This window comes from Balaenoptera musculus, chromosome 8 (assembly GCF_009873245.2).
Source record: "Balaenoptera musculus isolate JJ_BM4_2016_0621 chromosome 8, mBalMus1.pri.v3, whole genome shotgun sequence".
Lineage (NCBI taxonomy): Eukaryota > Metazoa > Chordata > Mammalia > Artiodactyla > Balaenopteridae > Balaenoptera > Balaenoptera musculus.
In genome coordinates, this window is record NC_045792.1 from 8890352 (window position 1) to 8907249 (window position 16898).

At 42.2% G+C, this 16898-nt stretch overlaps 2 protein-coding genes across 11 annotated transcripts in view; one reads left to right on the forward strand and one right to left on the reverse strand.

Moving 5' to 3' along the window:
- Positions 1-656: 656 nt before the first annotated feature.
- The window catches only part of MSANTD2 (Myb/SANT DNA binding domain containing 2), a 28799-nt gene continuing 12557 nt past the window's right edge, over positions 657-16898 (forward strand). For 6 of the 8 annotated variants that reach the window (XM_036861186.1, XM_036861187.1, XM_036861193.1 and 3 more), the window contains exon 1: positions 657-1466. In XM_036861186.1, the coding sequence (XP_036717081.1) occupies positions 705-1466 (762 nt within the window). In that variant the 5' untranslated portion in view covers positions 657-704. Of the gene's footprint in view, positions 1467-14248; positions 14312-14769; positions 15583-16898 lie in introns of those variants that run through there. The other 2 variants (XM_036861188.1, XM_036861189.1) reach the window with 2 other exon arrangements.
- LOC118899447 (endothelial cell-selective adhesion molecule-like) lies at positions 6389-14088 on the reverse strand. 3 transcript variants are annotated; one of them, XM_036861196.1, is made up of 4 exons: positions 13976-14086; positions 8968-9169; positions 8643-8798; positions 6389-6490 (listed from the first exon to the last, which is right to left on the reverse strand). In XM_036861196.1, the coding sequence occupies exons 1-4, from the start codon at positions 14012-14014 to the stop codon at positions 6450-6452; spliced, it is 438 nt and encodes a 145-aa protein (XP_036717091.1). In that variant the 5' UTR covers positions 14015-14086; the 3' UTR covers positions 6389-6449. The 3 variants fall into 3 exon arrangements, with proteins under 3 accessions (XP_036717091.1, XP_036717092.1, XP_036717090.1); XM_036861197.1 differs by lacking the exon at positions 6389-6490 and adding an exon at positions 7109-7143 and having other exon boundaries at positions 13976-14085; XM_036861195.1 differs by lacking the exon at positions 6389-6490 and having other exon boundaries at positions 8575-8798; positions 13976-14088.

Here is a 16898-nt window from a genome sequence, read left to right on the forward strand (position 1 = left end):
GTATTGGACTTGGGGTGTTAATGTTCATTTAACTGCAGCATGTTATGGAGGGTTCAGGCGTGGTTACCACTAATTACCGGAGGTCACAAGAGCTGTCATAATTGACAGTCTTCTTTTTAGCCTCCTTACACTTGAGAGCATGAAACACTGTGGGAAAAACATGCAACTTCCAAATTAGGGCGGATGGAGAATGGTATTGTAAAGTAACTTCTCTGCCGAGCTCGGGAGTTCCTACCTATTTAAGTTGTAGACAAACCGTGCAAGCGCAATAAAGACATCTAACTATTCTACAAACCGTCACACCCACCCAGATTAACTAGAAAATAGATCAGAACTGGAATCAGAGTTGCTCTTCAAATAATGCGCTTGGGTTTCGTGAAAAGCTACGCCGCAGGAACTCTAACCCTGGTCCCCAAATGCTTTTTAAAGTCTTCCCCAGAAAGCCTCCCCCTGCAGCCTCGGCGCCTTCCTAGCTGTGCCCTGCGCAGGGCTCCCCAGCCTCCGCCCTGGACGTCAGCCTCTGCACCCCGAGGCCAGTTCCGAGTGGGGAGCGGCAGAGCCGAGGGAGAGAGGCGAGCGAGCGAGCGAAATGGTCAAGTCCTCCTTAACTCTGGGCCCCCTCGCGGGCCTCACCCCTCCTCCCGGGGGCTGAGATTGGAGAGGAAGTGGGAAGGCTTCAATCGGTTCCTCACACCAGCGCCCTCATGCCCCCACCCTACTCTTCGGCTCGGGGCTTCGGCGCGCCTCACCGCCGCCCCTCGCCCCGGGAGAGGAGCGCGCGGCGCGGCCGGGCTCGCGGTGAGAGGCCTGGGGCGGCAGGCGGCCTCCGCGGGGCCGCCAGGGCCCGCAGCCGTCCGCCCGCTGGAGGGCCAGGCCCGAGGGCAGCCCCGGAGTCCGCGGCGGCCGGATGCGCGGGCGCGTCACTTCCGGGCGGTGCAGCGGCGGCCGCTTGGAAGATGGCTGCGCCCTGTGGCTCGGAGCTGCCCGCCAACTCGCCGCTAAAAATCCCGAAGATGGAGGTGCTCTCCCCAGCTTCTCCTGGTGGCCTGAGCGACGGAAATCCATCGCTGTCCGACCCTTCCACGCCTCGGGGTGCCTCCCCGCTCGGGCCGGGCAGTGCGGCGGGCTCGGGGGCAGCGGCGTCCGGGGGTCTCGGGCTGGGGCTGGGGGGCCGCAGCGCCGCCTCGTCCTCGGTCTCCTTCTCCCCTGGTGGCGGCGGTGGCGGGGCTGCGGCAGCCGCCGCCGCCGCCTGCCGGGGCATGTCGTGGACGCCGGCCGAGACGAACGCGCTCATCGCAGTGTGGGGCAACGAGCGGCTGGTGGAGGCGCGGTACCAGCAGCTGGAGGGAGCCGGCACGGTGTTCGGCAGCAAGGCCCCCGGGCCAGCCATGTACGAGCGCGTGTCCCGGGCCCTGGCCGAGCTGGGCTACGAGCGGACCCCGTCCCAGTGCCGGGAGCGCATCAAGGTAACCGGCCGCCCGGCCTGGGGCAGCGAACCAGAGGCAGAGAGAAGGCGGGGAAGCGGGCCTCGGGGGCGGGGGCCGGTCTGAGCGCAGGGCTCCCCTCCGGGGCCCGGTGGGCGATTCGCATCTCCTCCGCCTTTTTCTTCTCTCCCTGGGAAGGGGGCTTTTTTCCAGATGGCCGCCAGCCCGTAGGTTTCCTGAGTTTGAAGTTGGGCGTGCCTGCCGCCGCCCCTCTTTCTTGCCAATTGAGGATGTTCTCGCGCTCTGAAGTTGGTAGTTGCTCATTGTGCGGCGGGCGGCGGTCCCCGTGCTGCCCGCGCCTCTCGCCCCCACCGCCGGGGCCCCTCGCTTTGTTCCAGGCCGGGGGCTCCTAGGCAGAGGCTTACCGGCCGGGGCGGGACGGAGCAAGGGTAGAAGAGCGGGGCCGCTGAGCCCCCAGTTTAGGAATTTTCAAGTGAGTGGCAGGGGCAGAGCCGTACGAAGGGCGCCTTCGGACGATGGCCTTTGTGTCAGTCGTCTTGCTTCCGACTTGAGCTTGCTTCTAACTCGAAGGGCGACCAAGTCTTGAGATGCTTTGGAGAATTGGAAAGGCTCGGTTGTAGCCAGATAGTGTATTGCTTTCGTGGAGTTAGGAGCACACAGTTCGCCTGGCTGGTAGTTGGTCTGGAATTTGGAGTGTGATGCCTGCAGAGTTAGGTTGGTTTGAGGCCCTGCTATGTTTCTGACTAAACTCCTTCTTGAAAGCCAGTTTTCCCCTGCTTTAGCTGTTGTGCCGGCTGCGGTGACAAGTAAAGCTCTCACTGTGCATCTGGCCATCCTTGTGTACCTGAATGTTTAAATACAGAGGCTTAATTTGGGCTAGAAATTTCACCTCCAACCGGGTTATCGTTTTGCTCTTCCTACTGACTTTTAATCTAGGAGTTCAGATTTGTAGTCTTGGCAGATACGGAGTTATTTTTTAGGTAAGCTGGTTCCCTCTTCACAGTGTCTGCTAAAAGATTCTGGTAGGATTCTTTCTCCCAGTTTTCACGGAACTCCTTCTTGTTCAGAGTTATAGTATCTGTGTGCTTCTTTTCTGGCAGGGATGACACTTTTTTGGGAACTCCTTGGGGGGTAGAAACCCAGTAAGAACTGTCATACTCACACTAGAGAAGGAGATTGCTCCAAAGTTCCAGAGATCTTGGCTTAAGTAGTGTTCATCTGAGGACATTGTTGCTTAGAAAATTTGGTCCAGAAACCAAGATATTTCAAACCTATTAACTATTGTTCAGGGAATTTGACACCCATTTCTCAATTACAAAATTAAATTGGTTTACCTGATAACATGTACCTCTGGGTTCCGTCTCCCCCCACCACCCCGCCCGCCTTTTTTGAACAAGGATGTCATTAAAGTGATAGTTTATAGGTAGGATTAAAGTAGTAGCTAATAGTAGCCACTGTTCTCTGAATCTCATTTGTTGTTCTGTTCAAGGTTAAATTTGGGGGAGAGTTTTTGCATTGTACTGTTTAGCATCTATCCATGAACTTTTCTTGAGTTAAGTGCACTTTAGGTATTTATAATTGTTTTAGCTTTATTGATTTTTGTCCATAGAAATTTCCCAATCAAAAGGAAAGAGTGTCTTATCCAAAACTCACTGCTTATAAATCTAACTGATTATAAAATTGTTTCTCAAATAACCAGGAAATCTTTAGTTGGGTTGCATCTTTGTCTGGTTATGAGAAACATAACCTAAAGCAAGGAAAGGAGATTGAGTGTCTCTGAAGAATTTTAAAAAGAGGATCGTCTTATCTGTCTGCAAACAGATAAGATCAAATTGACCTCAAGCTCTTAGACTATTTTGAGACTATATAGATGATGGTGATGGGTTCTCTGATCCACAGCAGCAGTTGGCAAGGAGGGTAGCTAACTGTTTTTTGTTTTCTTTTTTAAGTGCTCTACTCCTTAAGTCAACCAAGGAACCAGACTTCTTCATTAACAATGTAGGTCTTTCCTGCCGGAATTATAAGCTCCGTAAGGACAAGTTCTGGTCTCTCTTATTCACAACCGTATTTCCAGTGTCTAGCACATAGTAGGCACTGGATACATATTTGTTAAGTTCACCAAATAAAATCTAGAAGGAGAATTTTGGAAAGTATAGAAATCTAGAGCAGTGTTACTCAAACTTTAACCCCAAAACATAGACTTTGAAACCCAGTTTGAAAAAACTGCATTAAAAACTAAGCTCTGTCCCTTTAAGAGGCTTAATATGAATGTAATCTTAAGCATAGAAGGACACATAGTCACTGAAATCATAGCTTTACACAATTATGATGTGGATGTCCAAGTACTCCAGATTACATTTATGAAAATAAAAGCACAACTTTAGAAAATTCTCAGAGAATCCCAAACCCCTGAAACAAATCTTTCTATCCTAGTTTCAGAAATGCCAATTTAGAACAAGTAATTCAGAAATCTCTTTCACTTTATCGTGTTAATGATAACTGCAAAAAGAAATTCAGTAATCCTTTTTGCTTTAGAGTTTGCAAAACAGAAACAAAGTAGTGCAGTAAGATATGGACCTGGAAAAACATCTTGTATAGGCTAATGTAGCTCACTTAAGTGTGAACTCATGTCAGAGGCTACCAGGGAAGGAACACCATGTGCGTCAGTTACATTTCTGGTCAAATGTATTTAAATATCTATCAAAATTCAATTATGAAGACTCAGTAAATAATTTCTTATAAATTTGAAAGGAAGCATGATACATAGTAACTTCAGTTTTTCCCTGAAACTTTCCCTTAATCATAGTTTCAATATATTGATGTAGCGGCCTTCACCTCATCACATGAAGGCAACAGCAAGCTGAGTCCTATCCCGGCCTCTTCGCAGACCACCTTCCTGAGTAACCTTAAAGCACGTCACTTCCCTTCTCTGGACTGCCTCAGTCCTCTTATCTATACAGTGAAAGTATTAAAGTTTTAAATATTGAAATTGAATTAATGACTCTTGGATTTTGCTACCAAAGTACTATTTTTAAATACTCTCCAAGCGAATATGTATATTTCTAAGCACACAGAATTTTAACTTAAAGTCAGATATAGACATTTTTTTTATTGCTGCAAAGACTTTCATTTTGAAGTCTGACATGTCCTGTTATTGGTATTTGTTCAGCCATTTGGATAAATGGATGTGTTTGAGACTGCCTTGCTACACATGTTATTGTTTGGTTCTGAAGTTTTGTTGCTTTTTGTTTGTTTGCCAGAAGAAAATTAGTCTGCTAGCAATTTCAGCCTAATTTTGGAGTCAGATAAACAAATAGGTGGTTTTCTGTTTTTTTCTGTAGACCTTGTCTTCATATCTCCATTCGCCAAATACTTGAGTGTTTACTGTCTGCTAGGTGTTAGGACGAAGAAAAGAACTGTAATATACAGTCCCAGAGCTTAACAGTGCAGTTGAAGTCTGTAAACACACATCCAAAGTTACAAAGCTGTACAAGACAACACAGGGGATAGTATGCAGTGCAGTACTTGATTGAGTGTCGAGTGACAAAAGCAGACAATAAGTGTGATAACTGCAAAGGAGGGAGAGATCTCAGCACAGTCCATACTGTAGTAGTTGAAAGACCTATCTAGACTTGGAATTCATGAAAGCATTCACTTCTGAGCCAGATGCTGTATTCACACTTCAGTCAGTCAATCTGATGCACTGCAAAACCCATTCTCAAGTCCCATATTTTTGGGTGTTCTCCAAAAATTTGCCTCTTGAGGGTTGGCTTTATGTCTTTGAAACAGATGTGTACTTTTAGCTCTCCCTCAAGGTGAAATGCAAGGTGATTGTATGACCTAAAAAACTTGTCTTTGCTGGATCAATGCTGGTTGCTCATCAGGTAAATTTAAAAGTGGTAGGGAGTCTTCTGCCTAGCAAGCAAGATGATTAATCTTTTAGGGACTTTGCTTAGATCTATTCATCATAATTCATCATATCTTTGGAACAAATATTGTACTTTAGCAGACAAATCACAGTATAGTATATGTGGTCTTCATTTTAGCTATCAAGACTTGTCATTATTTGTCTGTGAGAACCAATAGGGCAAAGATAACTTGGAGCCCAAAGATACCATTGTCCCTGTTTAAGCATTTTAAGACTCTATGGATCTCTGAGGACTCTCCTCTGGTGTTTGCAGACAAGACTTTCCTTCTGCATTATCGTTGAAAGATTTTCCAGAAATACGGTATACCACTCAAAGAGTTCGTAAGATTTAGTGAGATTTGTCTCCTTCCATTTCTGTTGTTCTAAAGCCGTTGCCACCTGAAAGCTTGTGTGTTCCAGTGTTTTTGTCTGCTTGTGAATCTGACAAAGCCTTGATATGTATCCTAAAAGAATAGACCATCCTAGACTCCTAGCCATACATTTATATTCAGGCTTTCAGTTTTGGAGGTAAGGGATCTAGTAAGCACATGTTAAAACTGTGCATGAACAGGCAGGCATCTGAGTTTATTTCCTGGCGTTTTGGGAAGTCTACTGAAGAGTGGAGTGAAATATTCTGGATCCTTCATTAAGAGGATATATTTTAAAAATTTTTTAAAAAAGAGGATATATAAAAGGAAAAAAAATTAGAAAACCCATAGTACAAAACAGTGTAGTTCAATAAAACTTTCTGTAATGATGGAAATGTTCTGTATCTGCTGCAGTTCGGTGTGATAGCCACAAGCCACATGTGGCTGTTGAGCTTTTGGAATGTGGCTAGTGTGCTTGAGGAACTGAATTTTTAATTATATTTCATTTTAATTAATTAAATTTTAAATTATAAATAACTACATGTGGTTGCTAGTGGCTACCATATTGAACAATGTAGATAAAAAGTTATTATTCAGAATATTAAAGAAGTCTTTATTTTATGAAAGGATTCTCTTGGCTACACACTCAAACCTCCAAAAGGAGCTCCAAGTTTCTTCTTCTTGCCCTCCCTGTCTCTTTCCCCTGAGTAGGAGGAACCTCGATAGAAGTCAAGAGATATGGTCCACCATCATAGGAAGAGGAACTTTTCCTGTAAGGAATAAAGTATTATAACCTCAGTTGGCTGGGGCAAACCATGTCATATTCTTGGTTCTCTAGGGCAGAGCTGTCCAATAGAACCTTCTGTGGTGATTTGAGTGTTCCGTATCTACACTCTCCAGCAGCCACTGTGCAGTAGCCACTGGCCACAGGTGGTGATTGAACACTTGAAATGTGCCTGTGAAACCAAATTTTTAATCTCAATTTTAATTAATTTAAATTTAAATAGCCATATGTGGCTAGCTAGTGGCAATTATATTGGCCAGAACAGCTTTGGAATAATGGTGTTCAAACTTTTTTGCTTATGTACTCCCCAAAGAGTTTTGAAATCCGTGCACTCTCTTGAACATTTTAAAGCTGACATTAAAATTTTTTCATCATATGTTTGAAAGTTTATGGGGAATTAACAGGATATAGGACATATTAAATCTAGTATAAGATGAATAAGATGAGAATTGGCTGTAAAATTTATTGAATAATGTACTCTGAATCTGAAAGATTCACCCCAATTCTTATCTATAGGTTTTATCAAATGTACCTTGAAAATGCTGATGATCAGACAGTATTCCACTTACATTTAAAGTAAACAATATCACTAACCTATATTCCTTTGGCTATTCTAAATTCAGCAGCCAAGCTTCATGCCTAAAAAATACATGCAAGACTGAGAATGACAGGAGTTCCTAAGGTTTAAGGTGCCTTGATCAGTCATTAAAAAAGGCATATAGGTACCACAATTAAAGACCACTGCTTTAGAACTTTGAGCATCTTTTCGATATCCTTCTTGGCAGATGTAGAGGGCCTGGGCCCTTGAATTGCACTGCCCATAGGAAACAGGAGAGAGGGGTGGAGCTTAACTCTTGGCTGAAGTCCAAGCACCTGGGGGAGGCTTTGGAAATCTTACCCATTCCCTATCATCAGACTCATCTGACAGATTCATCACAGGGTTTCTTTAAATACTAAGGTCTGAAATAAGGACTTCATTTTTTTTTATTATTCACCAGCAGATACTCGAGTGCCTCCTGTGGGAGGCCCTGGAAATACAGCAGTGTACCATTTACTGCCAAGGCGTCCGCCTTCCAGGGCAGGAGTCAGGCTGCTAAAGCGCCAGTACTGTGACCACGGCCCGGGTGTTGTGTGGACATTAGGCTCATGGTGCTGCAGGCACACACAGGAAGGGCATGTCAATTTAGGCTTTCAGGAAGTGGATCGCGAAGGTGAGGGGGGACTAAATTGGGCAGAAGGGAGTAGAGATGGATCACTAGTTGGGGTAAAAGCCCAGAGGCAGCATGGCCTAGAATGGTGCAAACTGCAGATACAGTAAAATCTATTTTGTCCAAGAATCCAAAGTTGGAAGCATCCAAATAATGCAGTTCCAAAAATTTTAAGTGATCAGTTATTTAGAAAGTCATGCCTTTCAGTTGAAGAACAGTTTGCCATAGCTCATGAGGGTATTGCTGTAGACACCATGAATGACTGTTTGGTGGTGTCATCAAGGACCTTGTCAAAGGGTGGAGCCGATAGTTTTGGGATAACCGCGGACATACCAATTCTAGAAATTTATATGTTTTGATAAATAACTTTTTTATAGTTTGAATTGCAGTTATGCAAATATCCATTATCTATCTAATTCCTTAATTTATATACTAGAAAGAAAAAGCAAAGCTATGTATCTTTTTGAACATACAACAAGAAGAAATATATTTTACCCTGTGGCCTAGTACTCACACAACATACATATATGTGCATAAATATATACATGTATATGTATAACTGAAACAAATTTCACAAAATAATAATGCTTATATAGCATTTACTATGTGTCATCCACTGTTCTTAGTGCTTTACAAATACTAACTTATTTAACCCACATAATGACACTATACTTAACTGTGCAGTACACTCTGGTATGTTCCACCCTATTTGAACGCAGATCTTCTAGCCCCAGCGCCTCCTGAGTAACGTTAAGTCTGCAGCACGTGCCCGCACCTGGCAGGGCCTCTTTCTCCAGCCCCTCCCCACACCCTCCTCCTCCTCCCCGCCAGTGCTTTTCAGCATTGCCTCCCCTGGCACCCCGGCCCCTCTGGTACGTCATCTTTCCTCCACCCCAGCCGCACTCTCAGTGTCTCCGGAAGGTCCCTCACCTAAAACAGGTGCAAAGAAGACCTGGGAGGATGGGGGCGAGCGCACCCACTGGTATTGGGCAGCGGGCTTACTCCTTGGGGACTGGCAGCGCAGGGTCACGTTGGTCCCCACGTGGGGCACGCCCCGGAGGCGGCAGGACAGAGGAGCTGGAGGAACTGGGGGAGGGGAGACAGGTTAAACACTCACATCCGGGGGCCAGCGGCTCCCCCTCCCCCGCTCCCACACACCGACCCCCTGTCACTCTGTTTGCCCCTCCCCCAACCTTCACACTCAGTCATTTGGGGGAGAGACCTGCCCCACCTCCCATGGGTGCCTCTCACTTACCCAGCACATTGAGTTCTAAAGTCTTGCTGCTGTGACCTCGAACAGTGCCTTGACTGTCTTGCAAGTTCACGGAACAGAGGTAGGGTCCGGAGTCTTTCTCCTGGAGGCCCTGCAGCCGCAGTGACACATTCCGGGAGGGCATGGGGTAGACCAGGGATGCTCCAGGTTTGCTTGATGTGACCCCACTGATGTGCGCCAACACCTGGTGGGCGGGCGTAACACCTCCCCATTATTACTTGTCTGCTCTGTGCCCAGGGCTCAGCTAGTCCCCCTCCCCCAAACTGGGGGTCTTCAAATGCCCCTCACCTGCACCACCCCCTCTAACCTCTACCAGTTCTCCATTCACCCCTGTCTCTCTAGCTACCATCTCACCGCCCTGGGTCCTCTGCACCAGAACAGGTCCTGTTCCCCTGGACGCTGTCTCTTCATCTCCCACTTGGGGTGTTTAGAAAGGTGCCCACAACTCATTAAAATGGATTGCCCAACGTACTAATGGGCCAGAACCTGCAGTTAGATAAAAGAGGAATGGAAGAGAATGAGGCGAGATCAAGTTGAGAGATCATTGTGCTACTTTAGACTTAAGGTATCAAAACTCCAGAAACATCATTAATTTGGAACAGGTCATGTCCCAGATATTCTGGTGAAATATTTTATCCTGTGTAGTTCTAGATTGCTAGAGCCTAGGGTTTGAGGGAAAGGGTGAAAGGAGGTGGGAAGCAGTAAGAAATGAGACGGGAGACATAAACACGAGATCAGATGCTGGGCTAAGGAGTTTGGACTTTATCCTAAATTATCAAAGAATTTTCACCTGGGGAGTGACATGGTTCATCTTAGGTTCTAGAACTGGCTGTAAGGCGGGAAATGAATTGGAAAGGGTGAGAGTGGAAGCACAGAGACCATTTAGAGGCTGCTTGCAGTGAGCTAGGCAGGAGGTGAAATAAAGCAGTGACGGTGAAAATGGAGAGGAGAGAACAGATTTCAGATATACCAAAATCAGTGGAGCTGTTTCGGAGAATCTGAAGATTCTAATTTATCGGATTTATTAGATCTTAACCTGGCACACAACTCACTCTGTGCTTCTCTACCAACTTACCCAGAGGATTCTTAGTTGAAGTCCTCAGAGATCATCACAGTACCTCATAGCCTAAGTTTTAAGAGTTGGTTCTTTTTTTTTTTTAGCCTTGCTGCATGGCATGCGGGATCTTAGTTCCCCGACCAGGGATCAAACCTGTGCCCCCTGCAGTGGAAGCGCGGAGTCCTAACCACTGGACCGCCAGGGAATTCCCTAGAGTTGGTTCTAGAACCCAATGAGATCCAACTAAAACACTGTTTTAGGGCAGTCCTGTCTGTGTTACATCCAGGCTATATACAGCCTCTCTTGATTCAGATCTAAAATTTCAAATGTTAATTGTCATGCAGGCACTCTGAAGTCTGCTCATATCACTAGGATGAGGTAGAATAGCAGTCCCCCGTCCCCTACCCTTTGGATGGTTTTATCTGTGTAATGTTCACAAAACGTTAAAAAAAAAAAAAAATGGGAGAAAAAACTTCTTGAGTTTCAAAAACAAAGACCAGTACCATAAAAAGCTCTAGATTTTAGACAATTGTTAGGATTGCCCATTGATTATTAGGTAGTCTTTAATTTTATTTCTGTTGTGGGGATTATGCAATGTGTTCTTCTGCCTGCTGTTTACCATTGCAATAACTCCCTTCAGTGTTCAAAATGAATGCTTAATGACTCTGTACCTCGTGTGCTGCATATGTTACAAATTATCTGGGGTTGTAATCTATGTGGCGTCTCCCCCCTATTGTTCTGAATAATTGAAAAATGTCTTCATATTGGAATAAGGCATGTATTTAAATCTGTATAATTCTTACCTATTCGTAGTTGAGAGAGTCCTTGAGAGCCAATGGAAATACTTTTTTTTCTTGGCACCAATCAAGTGAGTGTTACCTTGTCACTTAGTGGGTGGGATGTGGTGTTATTTCTTAGTAAAATACAGACCTGTGTTTATTCTCAGACATCTTAGGAATAACAGCCATCATCTTATTTTTATATATGTGTTCTTGGCTGTATTCATAAATTACATTTTTTGAGCTACCAAATAATACTTCATTCAGTATAAAGTCATACGATAGAATGGAAGTTATTTACCTAGATATGTTTTCTAGTTGCATTTTCTCAGCCTGTGTAAGATGACTTTGTTGTAATAGCCTGAATTTTTGAAACTCACAATGTTGTTTCTCTACTATCTACCTTCAGATTACTTCATTTATCCAAAAAGTCAATTATGTTTGTACTTGATATTAATAAAACCAGAATAAAGTTCATATCTACCAAAACCTGCTTTTATCATTATTATTTAAAATTTACAAATACTTTTCTCTAAATGGATAGAGCTGGTTTATGATTTAGAAAGAAGAGTGTGGTAGGTCAAAAAGTACCTTGACCTTATATTTGACCTCTCAACTGCCACATACAGTCTTAAGGAGTTTTCATTTATTCATTCATTTAGCGAAAATCTATTGAGCCACTTCTGGGTGCCAGGTACTGGGAATACTTCAATGAATAAAACTGAAAAAAACCCCACCTGTCTTCAAAGAGCTTATATTCTGGTAGAAAACAGTATATTTTAAATATGTTAATTCAAAACAACACAATTAGAAAACCACTCAAATATGATATTCCTTTATATCAGCCTCATTGACCTTAGAAAGTTTGAGCTCTCTACCTTTCATTATGCATAAGAAATAGAAATTCATTTGCCTTGGCTTTATTAAGAATGATTTACATGATTTCATATTACGCCTTCTTATTGTGATATGTTCAGTTGTCACTTTTACCCCTCCAAGCAGCAAAGTGCCATATTGTTGGTATTCATGCAGTCATTAGATAATAAGCACGTCTGTGCTGGTCCTGAAGGTACAGTTTTCAGCAGAAATAGGTAATGTTCCTTCTCTTTTGTACAAATTAGGAAACATGGTTAATAGTTGGACTTGAGAAATCAGAGTTGTGCCAATTTTAGAACAATATAAAATATTTTTAATATAAATTACGTAAACCACATTACAAAATTAAGAGAAAAAAGCAAGGGAAGAATTTTACCTTCTCCACTGTAGCATAACTACATATCTGTGAAATGTTATTTTTCAAGAAGTGGTGAATCTGATTTTAATTCCAGTAAAATTTCCATGCACCAAAAATGAGAGGTCTACATGCTTTTTGTTTTATTGAACTCCAAGAAAATATATAGGTCATTCATACTTCTTATTTGATTCATGCCTGCCACCTGCTTCTTGCAAACAGGTTGCCCAGTGAGTGAGGCCAAATCCTCACTCTGGATGGGTAGTTAGGATTCCTTTTTTCTCCCTTGTTTATATATCAGTGTGTTAGTCACCATATTCTTGCTAAGACTATAAACCTTTGAAAATGGTTAAATGATTGGCTTTTAACTATAAAAGAATAAATATGAGTGAAAAGTTGAAGCTGTGATGACAAAGCCAGGTGTTTATGAAACTTGAATAATGTGTGGCAAAAACATGTTTGTATAACAATGTTACTTAACGTGTAACAAACCTAAATCTAAGTATAAACTTTTACTTATAGATTTCACATGTTATTAAGCAAAAACAACTTTATAAAATATTTTAAGTACTAATAAAACTAAAAAAGAAGAAAAATCAAGTGAGCATTCTTTTAATATTGGATGGTGTAATTTAGCTGAGACTTACTTGCTTTTCCAAACAAGGTTCTGATACTGACTGCTACAGTAAGGTTCTTTTAAGTTTGTTATTCTTACCATGTGCTTAGTGATAAAACTTCGCTGCTACTTTTTCTCTACTTGAACTGACCTTTACATAAGGCACCTTGGTCTCCAAATGGTGTGACTATCATTTTTGTAATAATAACAAATAGTTAACATTTACTGAGTACAAGCTATTAAGCAAACACTGTTTTAAATGCTGTGCTTGAAGTTTTTCATTTAACACAACAAATCTATGATGGAGGTACTGTTATTAGCTCCACTTTACAGATGGAGAAATTGAGGCAGAGAGAGATTAATTTGTGTAATGTCACAAAGCTAGCAGGTGGTGAAGCCAGACTAAGGAGTCTGACTCCATGCTCTTAACCACTTGATTATACTGTCACCTTGTGAATTATCAGACCACCTTTATTAAAATTTGACAGTTGAACTAATATTTTGGCAACAATGAAATCATAAAGTCATAAATGCCAAAAATACCAAAATCACATAGCAACACCCAGATGGACATCATTGTGCTCATACATGTTTCTTGTCATAGAAATGAAAACACAAATTTAAAAAATTCTTGCAGATAATTCATGGTGTCCTAAGATTGTAAACACAGTGAGAAACATTGATTTGGAAGTCCCAAGGAAGAATTTAAAACAAGTGTTGAAACATAAGACTTTTATTGTAGAAGGCTCATTCAGTCATTCATTCAAGCCTTTATATACGTGATGGTATTTATTGGACTACCAACTCCTCTTAAAGGAAGTAAGTTTGACATTATAGAAGGAGAAACATTTACAAAGTAGAATTACTTTTTGAAGGTAAAAGTGGGTAAGGATGTGGCTTACCAAAGGAGGCCACAGAGTGTCCATTATTTTATGCCTGCCATTGTTCACCTGATGTGTAAATGATTTGGATACTCTTCTTAGAGATGATGAGGATGAGACAGACTGTCTTGTATAATACAGATATACAAAGAAGGGAATATGCATATGAAGAAAGCTAAAAATAGAATCAGAACGTGAGAAATCAGAGTACAGGGAGTATAGCAGTAACCCAGGTAAATATGGTTACTTCAGCTAAATAGTAAAATGAGCTATGAACTTCCCGGCAACCATGGCAAAAAGGTAAATACAGTGACTTTCTGTACTTTTCAATGTCTGCAGGAGAGACGCATACCAGGTCCTAGTTTGGAAAGCTAAGATGAATTTGCATTAAGGACACTCTGATAGTGACCTCACATAAGCTCTTACCTTTCTTTTAGTTCTCTTTTCTGTTAAATAGCGATGCATCACATATCTTCTGTGATATGTAATACACTGCCCGGACCCCTCCTCCAGGAATGAGACACTGGTGCGTCTCCACCAGCTGCCTGGAGCGCTGACTGGTGACGGCTTCTGGTTGGATTCCTCCCAGGAATTTCCCGTTGCCCAAGGTTAGGCTCCCTCTCCAGTGGCGTCCTGGACCCAGTGATTGGTCAGTGCTGAAATACAAAGGTACAGCCTCCTTGCCTCAATTCAGGGCAACTCTGAAGGGTCATCCAGCTTCCATACTTCACTTTAGGATTAACCGAGGCCTCTGCTGCAACTGTGAGTTCCTTCAGCTCCTCTCTCTGCCCCGTCCTGCTCCTCGTTTGCTCACAAGTGCTGTTCTGAAGAGCCCTCCGCTGTAAACCTCCTGCACGGTCTCCTCAGCCTCTGTTTCCTGGGACCCCTCTCTTTTAGCATTACTGTAAAAATTAGAAATAATAAATGTAAACTGCTTACCCCAAATCTCAGCACATGGTAGGCACTGAGAAAATGGTAGTTATGGTTGACTTTCATTGCATGGGACATTGAGCCACCTGTGGAAATGTTTTGATTTTTGTAGAAGGTACAGACATTTTTTCATATGGTGATTGCTTTTAGCAGTCCTCATAAAGGTAAGGGTAAAATGTAAAAATGCTACCAAATGAGCTATAAAAAGTGTTATGATTACCTGAATTTCTTTCTAACAACTTCCTAAATAAGTTCAGGTTGCCCAAGGACAGGTGCATAAACTTAAAACAGGCTAATTTTCAGATTTTTCATAGAAAGTTTATATGTCAGGATATGAAGATGTATTCTTTTCATGCATTTATGACCTATAGTTTATACCATGTAAATGTGAAAAAAAATTTTTAAAAACCCTTTTGAAGTAATTTAATATTTACCAGGTTTTAACAGTCGACTGAATCTTGACTTAATGCTTGTACCCAGATATCTTGATGGAGGATTTCTAATAACCTTACTTTTTAGATGATTTTGTCTTAGATGTCCAAATTACTTTTTTTCACAACCAAATACATAAAACTTACTAATGGGAAAAAAGTCTGTATTGTAAGTTATCTTTGCATCATAGATGATAGTTTTTAGTAACACAATAGCTACAAAACAGAGAATCACATGGTCACCATATGAAAGGAATCGAGTGACCTGTTTCAGGGGTTAGCCTGCTCTGCATAAACATTGGTCTCATGAGTATAAGAAAAGTACCTTTGTGTTTGGGAAGCCATACGATGTTGTAATGATAAAGGTCTGTGAGGATTTTTGGGATGTGTGTGCATGTGTGCACGTGTGGTGCCTAACCTGTAGACACCGCTGATCACAGAACAGCCAGTGCGTGATGCACGGTGTTTGTATGGCAGGACTTTAAAGATGAATGGCCCTCACTGCTATCCTAGATATATTTTAGGTAATTCTCTTGAGTGTGTTTTCTAGTTCTCACATACTAATAAAAGTTACCATTTTAATATCATCCGAATACTACTTCTAGGTGGTGCCGTGGGATGGGAAGTACTGAGAAAAGATTCAACAGAGATGCTAATGTAGCAACGTCAGAGGTAATACAGGAGGTCAGATGAAAATAACCTCTAATCCAAGTCAGTGCTTTACCAAACAACTGATTTCTTTTCCCTTTTAGGTGGGAAGTTCTAGATACATAGTGTTATCTGACTATGTTTGATGACTAACTACCTGCTGCTTATGTCTGAAATAGTTAAGTAGTTCAGTAAACCCTAATTTTTTTTACCTGTCTTGTTCTAAATGGAGAAGCCCTTGAAGATGTCTAGAAGGATTCTTGTGTCCCAAAGAAGCCCTTAAACATGACCATACATACTCGGTATAGCTTATCTAGTATTGCTGCCAATATGAGATTTTGTATGAGTATCTGCATGATTTATATACAGAGTAGAGTTAAAAGCTTTATGGCCATATGAATATAGTTCCTTGAGCCAACGAAAGGTATTTGGTTCTGACAATTAGTATTGTCCTCCTTGAGGGCTTTTTTCTTCATAATCTGAATGGATTAAGACCCTCAGCTCCTAGCATGGAGGAAGCTAGAAAGCTTAGGAGTTGATACTCACTGAGAACAAAACTTCCTGAATGATTTGTTCTGTGCAAGTATTTCTCCCTCATGAAGACATACTGACCAGTTAATAGACATAAAAGTGAGTCGTTGATAGGCAGATTCGGGATGAAGTGCAGCTGATAGAATTCAATCCTGGTCAGTTCCCCGCAAAGACTAAGGCTCCGGAGAGGCAGGAGCTCTTGGTTTCTGGTGGTCATTCTTCTGTCTGACCCTGTTAAAATCCAGGAAGCAACTGAGTCTTTTTTCCTTTTCTACCTTTGACAGAACTACTGTCAAAGAATATTATATTCTTGAATATGTTATTTATTTAATTTGTAAGGCATAAGAAATACAATTTGGACAGGGTTACAGAGCTCCGTTTGGCAGGTAATCCCGCCCCGCCCCCCCAAAGAAAGTGTAACATGGTAGATATTTAAAAATAGCCTTGCCCTCTGCTGTTAGTCTTCCTTTGTTACAAAGAAATTAATTTGCTTTGCTAATTATAGCTGTATCTGTTTTATACCCTTTAGGGCTCCTGCTTTTTTCAAAAGGTTTTAGGAGTCCTACCTACCTTGGATTTATTGATTTTTATAAATATAATCCATCGTTGTGGTTAACCAATGAGTTTCCTGATTTTCTTTGCTAAAAAAATTTTGATCTTCTTGGTAGTGATTTACTACTTTAAAATTACCTCAATTCATTTAATAAATATATATTGAACAATCCTTATGTGATAGGCACTCTTCTGGGCTCTGGGAAGCAGCGAACTAGGCAGACATAACCCCTGCCTCATGGAATTTACAATCTAGT